Source organism: Ctenocephalides felis, unplaced genomic scaffold (assembly GCF_003426905.1).
Source record: "Ctenocephalides felis isolate EL2017-DRISC unplaced genomic scaffold, ASM342690v1 CF-g0.4_SCAFFOLD_01170, whole genome shotgun sequence".
Taxonomy (NCBI): domain Eukaryota; kingdom Metazoa; phylum Arthropoda; class Insecta; order Siphonaptera; family Pulicidae; genus Ctenocephalides; species Ctenocephalides felis.
Window position 1 is genome coordinate 25,662,564 of NW_020537324.1, and position 22,839 is coordinate 25,685,402.

Sequence of the window (22,839 nt, forward strand, 5' to 3'; positions counted from 1 at the left end):
TTTCGAACTACCGGTCAAATGACCGGTCGCGGTAGGTAAGACAGTATACAAATTTTTTTTCCAAAAATAAAAATTGAAAAAACAAATTTACATTGAAAAATGTATCATACTCGCATAATAGGAAAAGTCATGAAGTTTGATAACGATTCAATTACGTTTGATATGAAAAATACTAATCGAAAAATCAAAAACGGTCATTTGACCGGTCCCTGTTTGTCCCGGTTTGTCCCGGTAGTAATAGTGTTAAAATAAGAAAGTAGAGGTTATTCAAACTTTCGGAAAGCCTGCAAAACTACTTGGTAATTAATAGTGTTTTGATTTTAGTTTTTTAATGTCGTTATAAACTTTTGTGAAATCACATTGCATACTATTTTAACACTTATATATTTGCCTATATCTTTCCGAAGTCAAAGGTGTTCTATATTTAGAAGCAGACATTTTTAATTTTCATTAAATCTGTCCGATCAATTTTGTCTGAGATGGTTGATTTTTCTTTATTAGGGTGTTCGACCGAGATGGTAATGGATACATTTCCCGAGACGAATTGCGAACCGCCATGGAGATGATCGGCGAAAATGTCACGGAGCAGCAGGTCACCGAGTTGATGACGTTGGCCGATACGGACAAGGATGGACGCATCAACTTTGAAGGTAATTTGTATTCATTTGTATATGTATTTATATATATATATATATATATATATATATATATTATATATATATATATATATATATATATATATATTATATATATATATATATATATAAATCGTAACCCTGCTATATTTTGACTAAAATTTCTAAATTACCACCATCTGTTACCATGAAAAGTAAGGTTTTCGTAAAGTTTTTTCTAATTTATTTCACTCAATTGTAAGCATTTTATGGCAATAATTGGATTTGGAATTTTTTCCCTTACTATAATGTTCATTTATATTACTTTTTTTTCAATCATTTAGGCATAATTAAAAGGTAGACTTCGAATGGAAATAGTTTTTTGCATAGTTTTATTGTCAATCAAATTAAATATATAGGGAATAGTTTTAAAGTCAAATTTTGGAGACCTTTCAGCTTGGGTGGTATCTGTGCCAAATTCTTTGCTCGTTTAATGAATACGAAAAAATGCATCTATTAATATAATATTATAAAGATTTTTCACGGAAGATCACAAGTGTGTACAGCCAATAACGATTTTTATTTTATAAATAGGTTCCATCGTCATTCTAAACACTAATAGACTTTATACTTACTTACATTCGCTACTTTTTAACCCTTTCCACTCGCTAATTCCGGATTAGTATGTTTTTGCCGCCGAAGCGGCGGCATCCGAGGGATTATTTTTATATTAGATGAGAATTATTATTTTATATTAGATGTCATTTTAATAATTAAATTCGACTGGAAACTAATACCAAGAAAAGTTGATCTCAGATTGAATGTTATGTAGTTTTTTTATTAGTAAGTACAACTTCAACGTTTACCTTTCACGGCAATTGTTTGTCTCATCATCCCTATAAATGAATATATGAAAAGTTAATAAAATATGATCAAATTGTTTTCTGTAGATGATAAATAGCACTAGTATATGATGTGAGCTAGCAAAAAAGTTCTGTCGTGTGTAAAAGATATATAACACTAATATGTGATAAGTGCCAGAAAAAAGTTCGTTTTACTCCAATGGTTAGTTGCGTAAAATAGAAAAGTAGAGTTTAAGCATTGTGATCAGGTGAAACATATTCATAATTTTGACACCGATATATAAAAATTGAACACAGTTACAAGAAAGGTAAGACGTTGTCCACAAATTCAATTGTACGGATTGTGACTGTTCGTATATCGGCCAGACTTGACAAAATCTAGAAAAGACTTCTATTAAATAAGATGAATTAAAATCTAATAGCTAAATCACAAGTTAGAACTCTAAAATAATATTTCAAAAAACAAAATCAGTATAATTATTAATTTTGAACAAATTTGCAATAGATTCATAGCTTAATCAATGTACATAGATTATGAAAAATGTGGTAAATTAAAAACAGAATATAATATACTTATATGTTATTTAATATGCAAGTGATTCATACATTTTACTACAACTATAGTTGATTATGGTAAATTTAAATAAAAATAGAATAAACTTTTTGGAAGAATGAGAAAATTTCATACCGTTAGTTCTGAAAAATAAAATTAATGTTATGATAAGTATGTATTATATCTTCTGAGTTATAACAATCGGTTTTACATGAATGAAAGTTATTATCATTACATTTTTTAATATAATTTTGGATCGGTTAAATATTTGTCTTGAATTATCTGCTTTTAGTTTATCTAGAAATAATACTAACGATATTTTATTCTTTTCAGAGTTTGCGAGACTATTTTCATAAATACAAGATGGTGTGATACTTATATAAGGTTGTATTATATTTAAAAATGTAAAATTACATTATCGAATGTATTGTCATAAATATTATATTATATATCATAAATCATTTAGAATAAAATTGCAATAATAACGACGATAATTTATATACTGTTATTAAAATTCTTAGAATACGCGATGTATTAGTAGAAATAAAACGCTTGTTGTAAATTGTTCGAATAATACGAACATATTTAAAAAAATCATTTTGATCAAATCGCTCATAAAACTGAATAAAAATCATCAATTTCTAAAAGTAACCATTTTTGCTTGCAAGTTTGATGTTAGTTGTACATTCGTCATCATTGACGGAAAATCTGCAATTCAATCGTACCTGTACTGTATCTATTCTATTCTTTTTAAGTTTATGTGAAAATCTACTTTTACTCTAAGAGTATGAATTGGCCCAATTGTGAAAAAAAACTTCCAAATACATTTATTGCAATTTTTTAAAATATGTACACATTATTATGATAAGCACTTCAGTTCTTAACAAAAATGTTACGAAATTGCCTTATTCTTTATAAATTACATGAAAACTACAACAAAAACAAATTACCTAATTATAATTGAAATAAAAATATTTTTAATATTTGTTAAAAATTAATATATACCTATATTTATATGCGTATATCATTGGATTTCATACGCTGATTTGTAGATACATATTTATATTATTAATCTATTCTTCATATCGAAGTTAAAAACTATGTAACATGTTATATGTATAATTGTAACATTAAAAGTTGAAAAAACTCTGCGTTTTAATTTTCTCGATAACATCATTTTATTAATATTAAATCACATTGCATAAGGCGAATGGAGAAAATAAAGTGGACTGACAAGATAACAAATGAAGAAGTCCTGACAAAGGTGAGCGAATGAAGGACTCTACTGAGCACGATCCTGAAAAGAAAAGGAAACTGAATCAGATCCATTCTGCAAAGAGAGTGCCTTCTACACGACGTCGTCGAAGGCAAAATAGAAGGACTGAAAGGATTGGGAGAAGAAGAATGCAGAAGATTGATGTCTTACGCGAAAAGAAAAAATACAGAAAACTGAAAGCTGAGGCACAGGATCAGGAAGCATGGAAGCAAAAGTTTGGAAAGGAAAATTTATACAAACTAATATAAAATGATCAATGTTCATTAATTAATGGTAATAAAACGGTAATGGGTAATGGGTAAACAAGGGATGAGAAGAAAATCATTGATTTTGTGATGCTCTCATACCATGGGCCTGTTTAATTTTATAATAACATACCAAAACATATCTGGAACTACACAAGATAGAAAAAAAATTTCTTTAATAAGTGAGGTTAATGTCCTATCTAATATGGATGCATGAATTATGTAAAAATGTATGTATTTACTATGTATAAGATACTGAATTCAATTTCTTGCTTATCAACTTTGGTTCTTTATTAAGAAATATATCGACTTTTGATTTGATAACATTTAGAAAGGTAAAAATCTAAAAACCCGGGCTTGTTAAAACATTATACTCTACAATTTGTTTTCCAATTTCCAAAAATCCAATTTTGTGTCGTCCAGTCCTGGACTAAAATGCAATGAATACCAGACAGTATTTTTTAATTACATTTGATGAGGTATTTCTCCCGTTTAATTGGAAAAATGTGCTGGAGAAGTAAAAAATTATTAAAGGCAAGTAAAATGGCGTAAATTAAATGTATAATTACAAACATAGCATAGCATACTGCGTGTAAAACCAAAAATCTATAAAAGCATGAGTTTTTTTATTTATTTATTTATTTATTTCTTCTTCAGACTTCAATCAGAAATTGTTTTAACTATATTTCTCTACTCAATAGTGATTAGTTACTATACTAAGAGTATATAAATAGAATAACAAATCTTTAATTCATTGCACCAATTGCAAAAATAATTACTGTTGTAATATTGTTCCATATCTTAATTTTCAAGTAAGATCCTATATCACTACTGCTTGATATCAGTCTGCTCGGGGTGGGTATCGAATCTAGAACCTTGGGTCACAACATTAAAGCTTCCACCATGTGAGCCACGGAGAAGCATAATAGTTGATAAAATCGATTTTTAAGCGAATTTTTTTGTTGTTAAGTAATAAATAATTCAAGTACATTTTGCAAGTAACAAATTGGAACCATACATGAAATGAATATAAGCTTTTTCATAAATATTTTTAATATAATGCAGCATTTCCAGAGAAGAGCTATTGTCACAATATTGTTCTATACCTATATTTTTAGGTAAAAATCTGTATCACCACTGCTTGATACCGGGCTGTTCGGTGAAGGTATCGAATCTTGAGTTATAATACCAAAGCTTCTAGCATATCAAATAATAAATTCTGTAATACTTATAACTTTAATTCGATAACGGAAAATAATAAAAGTGATTTACAATAATTGTAAAAATAGTTATAATAACTTCGATTATAATTTTGATACTAATCAATAAAAAAAATCAACTTGCCATTATTTAACCAAAATAAATTATAAATATTATCCACATAGAAAGCGTTACGAAAATATGCGGGATCCAAAAACAAGAGAAATTCAAAAAAAACCAAAACATATGAAAACATCAGTAATTCATTCGGGTCAATTTTAATTTTAAGTAGCATAATTTAATCTTATTTTTATTTCAATAATTTGAATTTCCGCGTCATCGTTTTTTACATTGGTCAAGTTGAAAGTCTGTTTATTGGGTCTGAAGTTTGAAGAGTTTGAAACTTGCAGCAGTGACATCTCGTACTTTTACCGTAAGTAAAAAGGTTCATGGTGCTATCAATTTTAATCCATAATAATTGTTAAATAAAATAAAAGACTGCCAAAGTGTATTAATTATTAATTCGTTGTTTTTCTGATGGATGATTCTGCAGTCGAATTAGAAGATTGGTCAGTTGATAGCGGAATGGATTCGGGAAATAGCAAAGATGAAACTCCGGAACGAAAATCTGACGAGGTGTGTTGTGATAATATAAATATTTAGTAATTTTTGAGTCGTGTTGATATTAATTAATGAAAATATTTTTTTGTAGTTGACAGGAGTCGTGGCAAAATCTACAGAAAATTATGACGATGTAAGTATTAAATTTGTAATACATAACCTCAATTGTAAAGGACATATTTAGGAAAGATAGATTTGAAATGCTTTACAAGGCGAATTAGTAGTATTTTAGGAAACGTTTCATTTTTCACATTTTCAACTATATGTTTTGCACGCGAAAATGTAATCATATCTATTTTATTGCTCGAAATTGCTTATTATTTCCCTCATGCTTAAGGCGCTCTTCATAACTTTTGTACAATAGGAACATTATTAAATATATATAGCAGTTAGTGATTATGTTGTATTGATAGAAAATTTAGATTTTTCTATTGAGTAATTGTCAAAAACTTAGATTTCTCTATGTATTTATGTAAAGAATGTCGTAGTTGAACATAATTCATTTTAATTCATAATTAAGTTATATAATAAATATTTGTAGATAATTTAGAGGCAAACATCATATTCATAATTCAAATTTTTTCAATATTTTTATTTCTTATGATTAATAAGATGTTTATTGGATGGACAGATAAGCAATTTAGTGGTATTTGCTCTAAATACTATTTTCACATTTACAACAAACTCGTTTATATGTAAAATTGCTATCATTGCTTGAAATTGAATATAATGTCCCTCATGTTAAAATCTTTTCATAATTTCTGTACAATTTTGTATGTATTGCAATTAATGATTGATCGACTTGCTATAAAATTATGATTGATTTTTATCAGAGTAATTGGAAAATCTCAGATTACTTAACATATTTCTGCAAAGAATGTTTTAGTTGTTTTTTTTTATATTTGTTTGTTAAATACCTGTATTTAATCATAGTCAAAAATATTTGACATATAACTACGGCAAAAACTTTGTTAAAAAATCCGTGAATAGATATCTTTGAATATTTCATAAAAATAAAATGGCAAAAAATTTGTTAAAAAACCTGTTAATAGATCTTTGAATATTTCATAAAAATAAAACGGCAAAAACTTTTTTTAAAAATAAGAATAGATAGAAATCTTTGAATATTTCATAAAAACAAACTTGGCAAAAACTTGTGATATTGATACACATTAAAACCCTTTTAAACAAACATTACATGATTAATTTGCTCTCTTCTTATTTACATATTGGGTATTTATTAATATTTGAGAAACTTTTAATGGGTACAGTTTTTTCTGTATAAATAATGCATATTTTTATTATATATTACCAAATGTTTAATACAAGATTTCTTCTTCCAGGAGCCTGATGAAACATTGGCAGAACGTCTTATAGGTTTAACTGAAATGTTTCCTGAACCCGTTCGTAAAGCAGTATCAAAACTTACATACAACTCTTATAGAGGAGTAAAAGGCTTATATGCTTTCTCGTGTGCAGCTACATGGCTCTTTTTTAGTTCATCAATTATTTTATTTGCACCTGTTATGTTTGAAGTAGAGAGGGCACAAATGGAACAAATGCAGAGAAGCCAACAAAAACAGGTAAATTATTAAGATAACACATAAGATAATAGATATTTTAGTCCAAACTGTAGTAAAAAAAGGAACCATATATTAATCATGGGTTAATTTTTCAAGCATTTTTCTGCCTCTACTCCCCATTGGTAATAGTTGTGATATTTGAAATTGTGCCCCTTCGAACATTCCACATTCAACATCATGTTTATTTTTATAGTGCCTACAAAAATCATACAATTTTTGGAAATCTAGATAAATAAAATAAATACAATATTATATTCTCATATTGTATTGGGTGATACTTGATTCTATCATCCCCCCATTTCAAGCCCTATGTGATTAATGTATAACGAATTTATAATATTTAAGATTTTCCATTGAAGTTTAAAGAGAATTTTTAATTTGTGAGATGAAATGTGATTGTATATATATATATATATATATATATATATATATATGAGGTCTGTTCAAAAAGTACCCGGAATTTTCGTTTTTTCAAAAAAATATTTATTTATTCGTCTACATTAATGTGGTCCCCTTCAAAGTAGTCCCCCCCAGATATAATACACTTATGCCAGCGTTTTTTCCAATTTTCGAAGCACCCTTGATATTCACTTTTTGATATGTCCTTGAGCACTCTCAGCGATTTTCTTCAATCGAGGAAAACCGCCGTCCTTTCATGGGTCTCTTCAACTTTGGGAATAGGAAAAAGTCACACGGAGCCATATCTGGTGAATTTTTGCACTTTGCAACACTTTATTTCATTTTTTACGCAAAATTTAATACAAATTCTTTGACTTTTCAATTCTTCCATTGTAAAAATCGCCGAGCTCAGAAAAACACGTCGAACCTTAGCGACTACCACAGACAAAGTAAACAGTGAATATAGCTGAAAATTTCATCATACTTTAGGGCATGTATACCAACACAATAAAAAAAAAATTTTGACAATCAGACACTCAGACCCGCGAAATTTAATTATTAGTAATTCCGGGTACTTTTGAACAGACCTCGTATATATATATATATATATATATATATATATATATTTAATTCTTCCTTCCGCCTTTTTGTATTATAAACCAAGAGCAAAAAAGCGGAAGAGAGATATTTGACAACCTAATATATATATATACCATCAATTTTATTTTTCATGAAAAATGTGTCTTAATAAATATTTTCTTTTACAGGTCTTATTAGGACCTGGATCCGCCATGCCAATGCCACGATAGATTTTAGGATAGGCTGTAATGTGAACCTTAGAACTTTATGATTTGGATTAAAAATCATATTGCATTTTTGAACTATCATTTATATGTTTGTTTATATAGATTACTAAAAATTTTAATGGTTGCACAGTGCATAACATAATATATTAGGTAGTTGAAAGTTGTATTTGAATATAGTGTAAATGTTATAAATAACCATGATTCTTTTACTAGTTGAGGCAGTCATTAGTTGATTTGAGTACGTCTAACTAACATCACACAAAATAAAGTAATGGCAGTATACAATATTAAAAGAAGTATTTTTACTAATTCATTCTATTTAACTCTCTAATTCTTTCTTATTAGCATTTTTTGACTTAAATATTCGAACAGTATTGTCTTTTCCTCCTGATACCATGTATTTTGGATTTGACCAGTCACAAGTAAGAACATTATCTTCATGTCCAGAGAGTTCAAATAATGGTGCTTTGGAGCTACAAATTAAATGTACAATGTTAATATTTGTCTATCTATATCTAAATGGTGTATTGCAGTTTAGTTATTTAAAATATTTACCTTCTGCAATCCCAGAGTTTCACTTGATTATCATATCCACCAGACAAAAACAAATGTTCTTCATTCTTTGACCAGCAAACAGACTGAACCCACTGTGTATGGGATGTGTAAGTTTGTTTTACTAGGCTTCCCTCTGAAAACAATTATAATTATATTTTATATGTAAATTCATTTTGTGTAGCTTAAATAAATCCATATTTAAATGGATTTTTTATAGAATAATGGAGCCTTTTGTTAAACTAAATTATAGGCTCCACACACTAAGTATTTTTTACTTCAGATTATCTATTATTTTCTTACCATTGGACCGTGGATCATAAAGCCTAACATGTCTATCTGCAGAACATGTAATTATCATGTTGTTAACAGTGGAATGATCCAAATCGAAAAATGCTTTATTTCCCACAATTTCACTTTTTATTCCACCCAATTCAGCATCCCATAATTTTATTGTATGATCCCATGAAGCGGTAGCTATTGTATTTGTATCGATCCATTGAGCTGACAATATGGCTTCTTTATGCCCTTGTAAAGTCATTTGTGGTATCTAAAAATTCAATGCATATAAAAAAAGAATTTTATTTAAAATGATAATTATTTTTACTTACTCTAACTTTTCCATTATCACCCTTCAAACGTTTACTAGAAGACTCTCCAGCATCTGTATCTTCTAAAGCTGAATGAAGAATCAGAACTTAATACCCTCAGATCATAATTATTATATTTTGAAGTACATTTACTTACAAGCACCCCAAATTTTAAGAAAAGTATCCCAACTTCCAGTTGCCATTAGAGATCCATCTTTATTGACTGATACACATTCTAATCCACGTTCATGACCTTTGCAAACAACAACACATTCAACAGCATTATCTGATATATTCCATTGCCAAATGTGTGCGCTTTGATCATGTGATACGCTAGAGAAATAGAAAATAGAAAAAATTCCATTGCCAGTAGATCAAATGAATAAGATGGAACATTTTGAAAAGTTAGCAGTTTGTATTACCTAACAAATGTGATGTCTTGTCATTCACAGATATCCAAGCAACTGCTTTTACAGGATCTGCATGTGCTGGTATTGTAAGGACTTCGGTACCTTTGGTTGTCCATATGTGGACTGTACCATCGTAACAGCCAGTCAATATCCTTAAAAAAAATAAAAGACAATAAAACAAGACTTTCAATGCATTCATCTGTTTTATAAAAAAGTTCCATTTTCCAAAGGTTTGAGCTGATGACACCCAATCATCGTGCATGAGACAATCCTGGGGTTCAGGAGATGGATGTCTCTCAACGTATTCAACGTCAATGACATCTTCAGTAGATATTTCTTTGCTTTGCAAGTGCTCACCAAGTGGCAATCTCAAAACTCATTATTTATAAGAAAGTCGAAATCCACATGTTGTCTGTCACTTTGTGATTCTAGAATTATTGCATTTACAAGATTGTTTAAAGTTTCAATAGTAGAAGATACTGGAATCCAACATGGTGAATCAGGAATAGCATATCTGGGGATGGAAATATCATATGCAGAAATTGACAATTGGGTTAAGAATATAAAAACGAATAAAATAGGCTCACTGTTCTTGTTTGGTGAAGAGTCGTACTTGGACTTGCACGTCTGTGCTCTGTGAACTGCTCATTTATTATGGTGTAATGAAAATCTTAACGTCTCAGAAATTTTAGTTTATTTACAATATATTTCTTAATAAATTAACAACAGTGACATTTATATACGTCTTTAACCATTACAAACTAGAATTTAATAACATAACCTTTTTGAAATAAACAGGAAAAAGGCTGTATAAAATATTGACGGAACTCAATAGTGAAGTTGGCTATGAATTATATTTTCAGATTTAATTTTCAATGTGTTATGAGGTTTGAGGTTAGAGTTAAATCCGTGAAATGTGTGATAGACGCATGTTTTCAAACCATTTGATTTATTAATATGTTATTAGAATAAACACATTTAGTCGTTAATATTTATGGATATTATTATTAAAAAATATGGTTTGCATAACTTCTGATCAACCTGTGGAAGAATTAGTTATAAAACGAAAAGGTGGAGGCAGTGTTATAAATCACAGACCGCTATTTTCTGACAATGGACAGTATGTATTGTAAATGAATTATAATATTTAATGTTAAATATTAATACGACGTTTGTTCTTACTAGGATTATTTATGTAATATGGGGTAATGTAGTTAGAGCCTACAGTGTACAAACTGGAGAACTTCTTCGGGACTATGAGGGGCTCATCGATAACATTGTTGCTGTTCATTTTCATCCTTATAATTCAAAACTGTTAATAGCTTGTTCTGAAAGTGGAGAAATCGGATTTGGTGGAAGTAATGGAAGTCTGGAATTTATCACAATAAATTGTAATTATGGAATTTATAAATATAATGATCATTATTGCCCTTATTTTGTCCTATTTGAGCATTTACTTAGTATTTACTTTGAATGAATAGGAATCTAGTCATGTTTTTGTATATATCATATTCTTAATTTAATCATTTCATTTTTTTCTTATAATTAGTGATATAGTACTAAACTTTATTTATAACAGAATGTCAAACATTTCGAATAATAAATATATATATTTTCTCTTTCAGCAAATCAAACTTGATAACAAATTTTGCATATCTACATTTGACCTAGTTGCTATCGATAAAGGTGCAATTTTAATTTCATGGAAACATATTGAAAGGCAAAAATATCACTTCGGACTTTTTAATTTACAAAATGGAACATTGAAGACAAGATTGAAGTTTCTCTCAAATCAGCAAGCTTCAAATTATCAATTGGTGGACGACCTGGATCTCAATTTTTATCAATAGTGCAATTGAACAAATTATATACCATTGATTTGTCAATGAAATTACCTCTTTCATTGTATGTATATAATGTTATAATAATGATTTAAAATCTATTTTTAATAATCACATGTACTTTTAGAAAATATATATCAGAAAATAGTTCTTTCACTTGTGTTGAGTGTCATCCAGAGTACTATTTGTTTTGACTGGCGAGACCACTGGCAGGGTCATTTTATGGCAAGGCATTCTTTGCGAGGAAAGAAGTGCACAGGTAATATTGATACATATTTCTTTTATACAAACCAGACTATTAGTAAAATATCTGGTTAATTTTATAGCAATGAATTTAACTGATACAAAGCATGTTCATTTGTTCATTTCAACACTAATGCAATAAGTAAAAATTACAATATTAAGATTATGATTAAGACATTGATCTGTATTTGTCAGATTGTTTTTAAACTCATTAATTGATAAAAATAAAATATTACAAACAAAGAATTAGTATTTGCACTAACAATGCCAATAAAGTTGCTCATTTTGCTTGTTGGTTTCAGTACTTATAAGCTTTACATTTTTAACAATTTCTTCCATAACTATTTATATTAAGTTATCTCACTAAATTTATTTTTAGGCAATTTATCATTGGCATACATTGCCCGTGGCATGTTTGGCTTTCACAAAATCTGGAAGTCATTTCTATTCTGGAGGTCATGAGCGAGTGCTCGTTAAATGGACTGTTGATAATCCAAATCACCGTAGTACTCTTCCCCGTTTGCCTGGTGGTGTTTGTCATATAGCAGTTGGCCCAGAAAATCATAGGGTTGCAATTTGCACTCAGGATAATGGTAAGTGCTATATATTGTTTTTTTCTTTTACTTACTAATTATGTAGATAGTAAACAATTCATTATGATTTTTTTTAATGATGGATTAAAACTAGATATTATTAGATATGTTTATGTTAATTTAGGCTTACATTAATCCATAATTTAATACATTTGTTGTTCAAATGTATGTAATATTTATCTCATACCCGTATTTCATTTTATTGTGCAATACATTTCTTAGAGCAAAACATTGTAACTTAGTACAGATATTCTGTTGACACAACTTGAGTGTGTACTATTTTAATAGTTTAAAAAATAGTAAATAAAATTTAAATTAAAAAATAGTTGAATATGTGGGTCTAGTTTATACTTGGCTAAAATGGATTTTATGGAAATTAGTTTAGAGCGGAAATGTATTTACAATTTTTACAGTGTGGTAATATAACATGTGAAAATACATGAATCTTATTTTTCAGGTGTTCAAATTTTAGATGCACAAAATAGAATAATATCATGTATTCAGCACTTTGCTTGGGGTGTTTATGTGGATTTGAAAGACTCTGTAAATGTACCGAAAACAAATGCTGAACCACCTTTTCCAGCCGGTTTAGTATATGATCCAACTACACAATCCATAGTTCTAAATGGCCAAACAGGGCATGTCCAATTTTATTCTACTCATTCTAAAAGTTTATTATATAGGTAAGCATCTATTATTATGAAGATATTCTTTTATTGTTTGACAAAATATCATTTTGTTTTTCTAGGTTGATATAACACTTCAAAATCAATTGACAGCTGAAAGAAATCTGGATATAATTAATACTTCAGTAGTACTTGTAGCTATTGGAGTGTTATCAGATCAATCCACCGATTTAAGAACCTGGATGGCCACAATTGAGCATAGAGACGATAGTGTTACACATTTCGAAAGTAGACTAAATTTTGGGAATACAATTCAGCTAAACAAATGTATAAGATTTTATTTTTAGTCATTAGTTTTTAATTCACATATTGCTATTATTTGGTAGTTTGAAAAATTCAGATTTATAATAATCCAACTAGATTTTAGTGCTCTTATTTAATAGATTGAGTTAGATAACATATTAACATCTATTATTTGTTTTTCTTATCTAATAGTAATTTTTTTGTAGATACTCATTAAACACATGTATAGACCATCCACACAATGGGCGTGTTTGCGATATTAAATTCCAAGAAATTGGTAAACAATTTCTTTGTGCTTCTGTTGGGAAAGATAATTTGCTTAAAATATGGAAGTTTATGGAATCCACTCCTATTCACAGTATGTATATTAATCTTTATATTGTTTTTGTTTTGTTTTTAACTCTATATTATATTTTAGAAAAAAGACATTGGCAATGCGTGGGTTCTGTAAAACATAAGGATCTTCCGGCTAATGTATTAACTTTCAATGGATGGTTCTTTATTAGCTTGTGGATTTGGACCATGTGTTACCATCTGGAGACCTGATGATCTTAGCTTGAAATGTTCATTAACACATGTTGGGCCACAGAGTGATGTTAAGAAAGTTCTTTTTGGTTGTGGAGACATGGGGCATTTGGTAATTAATAATGAATATGTTAATTATACTAAATTGCATCATGAGAATAGTGAGATTTGTTATAAAATTTGCTACAATTTTTTAGATAAATAAATATTTTTCCATTGCAGCTTGTCTCATGTAATGCTTCTCATCTCGTTGTATGGGACGTGATGTCTTTAAGATCCTTATGGATGGTAAATATTTCTGTAGCTATTTTAGTTGGTGATCCAGTGAGTACACATATGGCTGCTTTCAGTGAAGACAATACTTGTGAGTATTATGCATATAATAAATATATAATACATATTTAAACATATACAGCATTTGTATTATTTTTGTAATTTGAAATAATAATGCTTATTATTTTTGTTTTTTAGTATTTGTGTTTAAACCTAGTGAATGTAGCCCTATATACACAAAGGATTTATCTCAATTGACGAAAATTAAGCACGCCGTATGGGTACCAAATCAAAATATTTATAATTATAAAATTAGCTGGCAAGAGAACTCCCAACTTTATTTCCTGGATAGCAATCAGGTAAGTGTTACTTTATATTAACAAATTTTATAGTTGAATGTGGGTACCCTGACACACGATTTTAATTTGTTCCGTAACCACGCTCATATGTCAAATCGCTCGTATCTCGATGCCGTTTTTACCAAATTAATACGTTGAAATGCCATTAAAAATAAACTTACTATTAATTAATTTAAATATTAATTAAATAATTAAGTATTGTTAAAATGTGAATTACAGAAAGCAAAAACACGAATTTAACATATATAATTGTGCATTACAAAATAATCATTATTAATGTATAGTTAAAATTTCAAAAGTTAAAATAAATTTTGATTAATTCGCATGGGTCAATTGTTACTGCACCATTAGTATTCATATAAAATTGAAATGACTAACTATGAAATAAATTGCTACCACAAAATAGCCAAAATATTCTATGGCAGGAAAATTTATTGTTGCAACTGATAAAATTTTTCATACTTTTATTTGCGTTTTTCTAGAAAACTCTTACTTGCTCAAAGCTTGTATCTCAAATTTTGCACTTATGTCAAAGCAAAAATTCGCTCCATATAAGGTCACTAATGTGTAGGGTGCAACTGTATAGTGAAAGGATTGAATATGTTAAATATGTTTTTTTAATAAAATGACCAAATATGACAAACAATAAACAAATCTTTTATATTTCAGGAATTACTGTGCTTAGAATCCAGTACAGAAGAAGATTACGCAACATCCAGTACAACTAGTGAACAACCTCCCCATGTGCCTGGAACAGCATTTGGAGCCATGATGGCTATGCAGAGAAGATCTGGTGTTTCTACAGTTGCTCAAAATATTCACAGTACGATTGGTGTGCCTGGTAGCAATTCAATTAAAGAGGTTAGTGGTATTATTAAGTTTTTATTTAACATAATTATGAATGGTAGATAGAATTGGGTTTATGCTTGTAGATTGGTATTGATATTTTTTCAACATATTAATATATTTTCACAAAAAATGATACTAAATCATTTTGAATAAAATAATACCTCACGAATGAAATAATTTTAAATACATACTGCATCTTGGAAGTGGCATATATTTTTCTTGCTTTGTTTTATTATTATAGTATTATTGTTTATCGTGATTATTTTACCAAATGCTTAAGTATTAAGAGCATCATCGCTGTTAATTCATTTTTGCATCTGCTTGGATCCGTCATTGCTTTAGTATGCATTTTATTTTCAAATACATTCAAAACAAAAACTGTGTAATAAACATTGAAACACTTGATTAATTATTAATTAATAAATAAATTTATTTCACCATATACAATTATCTTGTGTACATTAATAATACGTGATTAAAATCTATACTAAAATTAGCAGTCAGTCAATTAGCTAAACAAATATTACATTGGAACTTATTTTCTTAGCTTAATTACATAACTATAAATTTATTTAATACAAAATTGGTCTACTACATAATCTTTTAAAAGACTGATAACTATTTTTGTCTGGAATTTTTAATCAAATCATATTTAATAAACAATATACATTCAGTTTTCTAAAATAATTTCCTTGGTTTTTGCATATAAAATTAAGTAAATGAAGTCAATATGAGAGATTATGTACTTCAATATTTATCTTTTGTGTGCGTAATATGTACGTTTAGACATTTTATTTTCACATCGATTATTAATATTAATATCTTAATTATTAACGAATGAGATCTTAGTTTTTATTTTATACGAAGATATTTAAGATCAGTATCTTCTGATGCCTCGATGATTTCGACATCTTCGCACCAGCTGGAAGTCGAATTTTCTGTAACGCAGACAATGCCATTGTGGTACATGTCGCATTCCTTTAACAGCCTGAAAATCAAAAAAAATAATTTCCAATTAAAATCATAATTAATTTCAATGTTTGTTCATTGAAACTCTTGCATTTTATTGCTGTTTGATGAATACGGTTACGGTTTGGGCATTTGAACTTGTAAATTGTAAATTTTGTGACATTTTGTGACTTAAATGCTATATCAGTATAAGTCGAAAATATTACTTTCAAATTCGATAATATCTTTAATTTTATAAGACAAATTATTTCAAAATTCTAATATTGGTTTAAGGTCGATAAACATATTTTCATACGTTATCACATACTTTTATTATTACTTTTTGATGATTAATTTTGATCACTTCCTTCATTGCTGAAAGCAGTATTTCCGTTATTTTGTGGCTTAAGGCTATTTCAATGAAAATCTTAAACACGTATTTGAATTAAGTGAAATCTTGTCTTTGTCTTTAATATTCTGGATGACTAATGCTTTCAATGAAGAACAATAATATTTTTAATGCAATGAATGATTCAATATAATATAATTATTACAATAATATATGTATTATATCATTGTGATAATTCAATTTGCACACAAATTATTTAATGTATATAAGAATATGTTCTTAATTTTTATTGCTTTTTCTGATGAAGCTGCAATATTCGGTCGTTTTATTTATGAAAAAAAGCATTTGAAATTATTTTTGTGTTTCAGTGAGATCAATATCTATGCCATTGGCTTTCATTTGTAATAATAATTATAATATCATCAAAAAGGTGATGAATTATTATTCAAAGTTTACGTACTTTTCATTTAATTACTTTCTAATAAGCCCTCAACTTATTCATTATTATTCATATCATTTTACCTCTGAGAAGTTTAGGAAATTCAATACTAATTTACTATATGCTTCGATTACTATTGATAACAATGAAGATAAATAATATATTTAATGGAATGAATTGATACACAATAAGTTTAGTTATCTATTTTGTATGAATATCATTTATTTTTCGACACAGATACGTAGTTTTTGATTTTTTTGTGCTAATCATCAGCATCAACAAATTTACATGACTTATTGATAGACACGGGTTATTAACTTGCAAAAAATATTCTTAAGTATTGATTTATATACCAACTCAGTAAATGGGGACTTGAATTTATCAATTTTATTTTATTTATTTGTGCATATTGCAGATTCGTTCGAATCATTTCATCTGTTCAAATATTACAGAAGTAATATTAAATTTTTTTAAATACGCTCAATCTACATATAGCCTATTCAGTATCATATATTTTGCTTCGATGCTGCAGTTAGCTACATACAATATTTCTCTTATTTTATATTTCATATTATTTCTACATATTCATTAAAAATTCATCATTTTGCTTTCAACATACATTATTTGTTTTACATATTCTACTGTATTTTATTTTTACATGCTTTTTTGACTAATTTTATTACAATGATTTCCAATACTTATTTGGTTGGTTCGTTCGATTAGTTTACTATGTCCAATATTTACAAATATTTTATTTTATTTATTAATTTAATTATTATTTATTATTATTATTTGCTTTTATTTTATATTAAATCATCATACCACGGATTTCATTTTAATGAAAATGCTATCATTTATTTTGTACTCTTTTTTATTTAAATTTATCTTATTGTTCATCATTGTTACTAGATGTTAAATTATTTAACAGTTGTAACAAATATTGTAATTAAAAAAGTCGAATATGTATTTACAATTAATTTAAGTACCGGAATTCGATCTTGGTACTGTTCTTTTGTGAGTTGAGCATGTTGCCATTGCACCATGGCTCATTTCAATTCAATGAAAAATCTATTATAGAATATAATAAATCTATAATATAATTTTTTGGACATATAAATATTATGTTCATAATGTAACACTGGTCACAGCTAGTCAAACTTGATAGAGATATATAATTGCACGATTTTTGTTGTTTAAAATGGTCTTGATAGCGCGTGTTTATTGCGCAATAATTATATTTACTATTTGTGAAGCTGATTTAAATAACATTAATAGTATTAGATGATTTTGTATTTTGAATGTATGCGTTGTTCTAAACATTTCTTCGTACATGTAGAGTAGAGAGCGGTTTAATCTGGCATCAACTGCTGTGCTCTGAATTGCTCTTGAAATTAATTCCTTAAGTGACTTTCAAGACGGGTACAAACGCATAGTTGCTTTGATGCATGAATCATGCTAATATAGTATATGATTCAAATTGCATATAACGTATTATATTACATATTCTAATTAGTTATAATGTGTTTTGATTATTAATCATTCGGAGGAAAGCACGATCAGTGTTTCGGTATTACTTTCATTTTAGCTACATGGTTTTGAAGATGCTTCATTATTTTTGAATAAGTATATTTCATTAATTGTTCGATGTAAAGAACTAGATTCACAATTTTTGAATGATATCAGATAAATTGAAAATTTGTGTTCTCAGAAGTAAGCGTTATTGATATTCCCAATTTCTAATTACAACCTTTGTTGGATTTTAATATCAATACTTTTAGTTAAATAATACAATTATTTTTCTTTTTCTCCACGCACTTTCCAAGACAACTGGTGATGCTAGGTAAATTCACCTGTTTTTGGCAATAAATATAACGACGTATAATCTTATTTTCTAATTCTGAATTTCAAATTCAAAATGAATTTTGAATGGCCTTATATACACTTCTTTTTGTTAGAATATAAAAATAACTTTTTATAATATTTCATACACTTCTTTCATAATTTTTCTTTATTAATTTACCGTAGGCTAAGTTATAGTAATCGAAAAAAAATCGAAAATGAAAATTTTCATATATCTTTACATTTCAAAGGTTTTTGAACATTTTGGCATACCTTAGAAAAAATGGATGTATGTGTGTGTGTATGCGTGCGGATACAAATTTTCGTCGACGATTTCGGGAACAACGATCAACCGATTTGAATAATTCAAAAAACATTCGATACGTATTGAAAAGGAGACGTGCTGATTAGTTTTTGGCGAAGGCAGGTCTAGCCATTCCGAAGATACGGGCCAAAAAATGCGAAAAACGGTAACTCAGTTTTTAAGAGAACGGATCGTCCGATTTTAATAATTAAAAAAACATTTCACTTGTATTGACAAGATGATAAACTGATTAAATTTTTGGGAAGACGGGTCCAGCGGTCATGGACTCTCAATAAAAATAAGTTAAAAAAAAATGACATTTGGCGGTCAAAAATGTTTATGTACATCAAATTTTCAGATGTTTTATAGAGATTTTGATAATGTGTACACATTTTGTGTAATTTTTTTGGGTTCCGTACCAAGATTTTTAATTACGGTACGGGAAGTTCCAGCAATTTGCCTTGAGGCACTATGCCATGCACCCCATTAGTTAAATACTTTGATCGATCTTACTACTAATAGTGTTAGTCAAATTACTCTTGATAATTATTGAAATGTCATAAAGTTTTGTTATCTTCAGAATGAATTAAATTCAATACCGCCAATAATTTTACCCAACTAATATACTTTTAGTATTACCAATAAATATTCTAACTGTTGGAACTATAACTGAAAGAGTTTGAAGACCAACATTTCACGAATATAGCGAAGTTGAATCCCAATATAATTTTTTCTGATTTTCCCATTGTGTTTTTAAAGCTTTTCTGAAATGTGCTTTTAATTATTTAATTAAATTACTTTATGACAATTGCAAATGTAATATTATTCATCAACATAACTTATTTTAATTAAACTTATCATAATGTTTTATGATGCATTATATTATCAATTATACTGTTTTGCCTTCTCTTTAGTTAAATTCTTAATTAAGGACTAAATTTTTCTTATGTCCTTGATGACTCACTATCGATAAATAAATTGCTCACATTGACATATTCAAACAAATATTTTACTAAATTATACCGTTCACTGTTTCATGTTCTATAATTATAGAACATAATATGTGCGTGATAGTTCAATAAGTTTAATTATAAATTAATATATGCAGCAAATATATTCGTCGTTCAATGAATCCTTGCATTTGCATAAATTCAATTTAACCCGTTTGTGATGTTTTAAAATATATCGTAAAAATATTTTCTATCATAAATTGTATTTTATAAAACCTCTCAATAAAAATACACGTTTAATGATTTCGCGCTCCAATTCTTCTTCTATATTATTATAAAATATTTTCCAATTATAGATTCTACGCGCGTTTTTGTTTTAATTCGTTTGTTGTTTGTTATTTTATAATGAAATGAGAGCATTCCGTGTATGGTGTCCATTGATCGAATTTTATTTGCACGTCCTGATGGAAAATGTGAACAATTCAGTTCAATTTTATGGACGCTTTGGACGGTAATTCAAAATTGAAAAAAAACGTTATTTTGCTTTTAAAATATAGTTCATAATTTGGGATGATTAATACATAATTGTTTTTCTCTAAGACATTATTGGCGTTGATGTTGATGTTTGAATTCTTTCATATTTAATTATTAGCTAAGGTTGATAATTATCAAGAAGAATAAGGTTGATATTTTACACATGTTTATCTATGATATTTGCACCATTCATAACATTAAAAAAATGGGACAATATTTAGGGTACTATGCTTCAAATTGTTTTAATCACATTAAAACTAAATTAATCAAGACAATGGAGTACTGATATCTTGGCATATGGAATATAACTGGAGGATCCCTAGAATGTTGAAATCACATTCATAATTATCAATGCGATTTCAACATTCTAAGGGCTTTTTGCTGTTTTCTAATGTTTATACAACTTTAGCTTGCCGAGCACAAAATATAGATCCAGATATTAAAATTAAGAAATATATTTATAATTTGGATAATTTATATATTTTTTTTTTTTTTTTTTTTTTAATTTTTTCGGCCTCCGCTTTACAGCATTTTTAGCCACATACATTATTCATTTTATTCTTCATCATATTCTTATACAATTCTTACATATATATTTCTTATACATTCATCATATATACACTATCTCTTCTTAAATCCTAATCTTCCATCCAATTTTCATTCTTCTTCTTGTTTCTCAATATGTTCTTCTCATATTCTGAACTTCTTCTTTTCCTATTTACTTCAATTTTTTTCTTGTATTCTACAAATTAACAATTATTTGAAAGCGCCAGGAGTCGAACCATCGATCTCCGGCATGTGAGTCGGACATGCTACCTCTGAGCTACGTCCGCCACAAATTTATATTTCACAATTATATTTTCAAATAAAAATAGTTGTTTGTAGCCTGATCCTTACATTTTCGTTGCTATGTGCTTTCTCAGTATTTTTGCAAATGAGAGGTTATTCTGAATCCTTCGACACCAACATTGGCTGAGCTAAAATTTGACTTTTATTTGAAGTTTCCAAAGAGCGGCTGCGCCGATTTAGACCATCATGCAAGACGTTACAATTATAAATTATATTATTATAATTTATATACAATTAGATATGGCAAAATTTTTCATCCATGTTTTTGCCAGTACCTATTTTTAGTATCAGCTGGGATCGTCCGTAGTTTTATTTTTAATTAATTGATGGGATAGTTGTTTTTAGCCTGATCTTCACATATTGCTATGTGCTTTCCCAATATTTTTGCAATCTCAAAGGAGATGTAATTCTGATTCGCTTGATACTAAAATTAACACTATTCCTACCGACATTTCATGTTTGCTATTCCTACCGAGAACGGTCATGCAAAATCGGTATTTTTCAGTATTGAATGAAGAATTAATGCTAGTTTAAGAGTTTATAAATACAATACAATATTCTTTTATTTTATTTATGCGAATTCTACATTTTATACTGTTTTATCCAATTTTTCACGATTTTTTTTCTTAGAGTGTATTTTCTGCAACCGCATTTTTTACGTTTTTGGCTGATTTTGTTTTCTCTATCATTTTTCTAAAGCATTATCTGGAATAGTTTCTTTTAGGGAATCTGTTTTGTACTTGTACTTAGTTGATTTTTTCTGAATTCTTGTTGGAACTATATGGCAAGTTAATTGGAATAGAAAGTTCCTGCCTTGTACATTGTCTTCTCGTAATTTCTTTATGTAACAACAATGGATTTATCCTGAATAAATCCAAAATAATGTAAATCCTTGATGAATTCTCTCTAAAATTCATATTTTACCAAATGATTTCTGACTATTTTATGAATGGCATCTACACCAGTCCCGACGCTAATACCAATTGAAATAACTCCCGTATTAGTGTAATTTTTTCAACATATGTGTATGTAAGTGAAATTAGAATCTTCTTTCTTATCTTCCAAAATTGTAAATATTATTTGAGTATTGAAGTCTTTGATTTTTCGTTCTGCCAGTATTTATAGCTGTTATATTGCTTCAATTGTACCTACCATCAGTTTTCTTTTACTAAAAGTTTAGCTATATGTAGGATGGTAAAAACGTTTATATTTTTTTTATGTCGTACTAGCGATTTTGATAATACGGTTTCATCACATTATAAATCTTCAAAGAATATCTCAGTTTGCTACGTATACTGGATGG

The 22,839-nt window shown here is 28.2% G+C and overlaps 2 protein-coding genes, 2 long non-coding RNA genes and 1 pseudogene across 8 annotated transcripts in view; 3 read left to right on the forward strand and 2 right to left on the reverse strand.

Annotated features, from left to right (window-relative positions):
* The window catches only part of LOC113365921 (calcium-binding protein E63-1-like), a 397,148-nt gene that overhangs the window by 238,944 nt on the left and 135,365 nt on the right, over positions 1-22,839 (reverse strand). The gene's annotated exons all lie outside the window — the stretch shown is intronic.
* Positions 5,247-8,376, forward strand: LOC113365926 (mitochondrial import receptor subunit TOM22 homolog). Its single transcript, XM_026607472.1, has 4 exons — positions 5,247-5,387; positions 5,464-5,505; positions 6,716-6,955; positions 8,122-8,376. The coding sequence occupies exons 1-4, from the start codon at positions 5,289-5,291 to the stop codon at positions 8,161-8,163; spliced, it is 423 nt and encodes a 140-aa protein (XP_026463257.1). The 5' UTR covers positions 5,247-5,288; the 3' UTR covers positions 8,164-8,376.
* On the reverse strand, positions 8,460-10,361 carry LOC113365915 (annotated as a pseudogene).
* LOC113365930 lies at positions 11,741-13,024 on the forward strand. The gene is made up of 3 exons (XR_003366242.1): positions 11,741-11,812; positions 12,176-12,389; positions 12,847-13,024. It is a non-coding gene; the product is annotated as an uncharacterized LOC113365930 (long non-coding RNA).
* LOC113365931 lies at positions 13,142-13,791 on the forward strand. The gene is made up of 3 exons (XR_003366243.1): positions 13,142-13,342; positions 13,525-13,676; positions 13,737-13,791. It is a non-coding gene; the product is annotated as an uncharacterized LOC113365931 (long non-coding RNA).

Excerpts from the sequence above, each read along its gene's own strand:
- LOC113365926 (XM_026607472.1), top strand. The coding sequence starts at position 5,289 with ATGGATGATTCTGCAGTCGAATTAGAAGATTGGTCAGTTGATAGCGGA. Across the intron at positions 5,506-6,715 it reads CTACAGAAAATTATGACGAT|GAGCCTGATGAAACATTGGC; the intron begins GTAAGTATTAAA and ends TTCTTCTTCCAG. Across the intron at positions 6,956-8,121 it reads AGAGAAGCCAACAAAAACAG|GTCTTATTAGGACCTGGATC; the intron begins GTAAATTATTAA and ends TTTCTTTTACAG.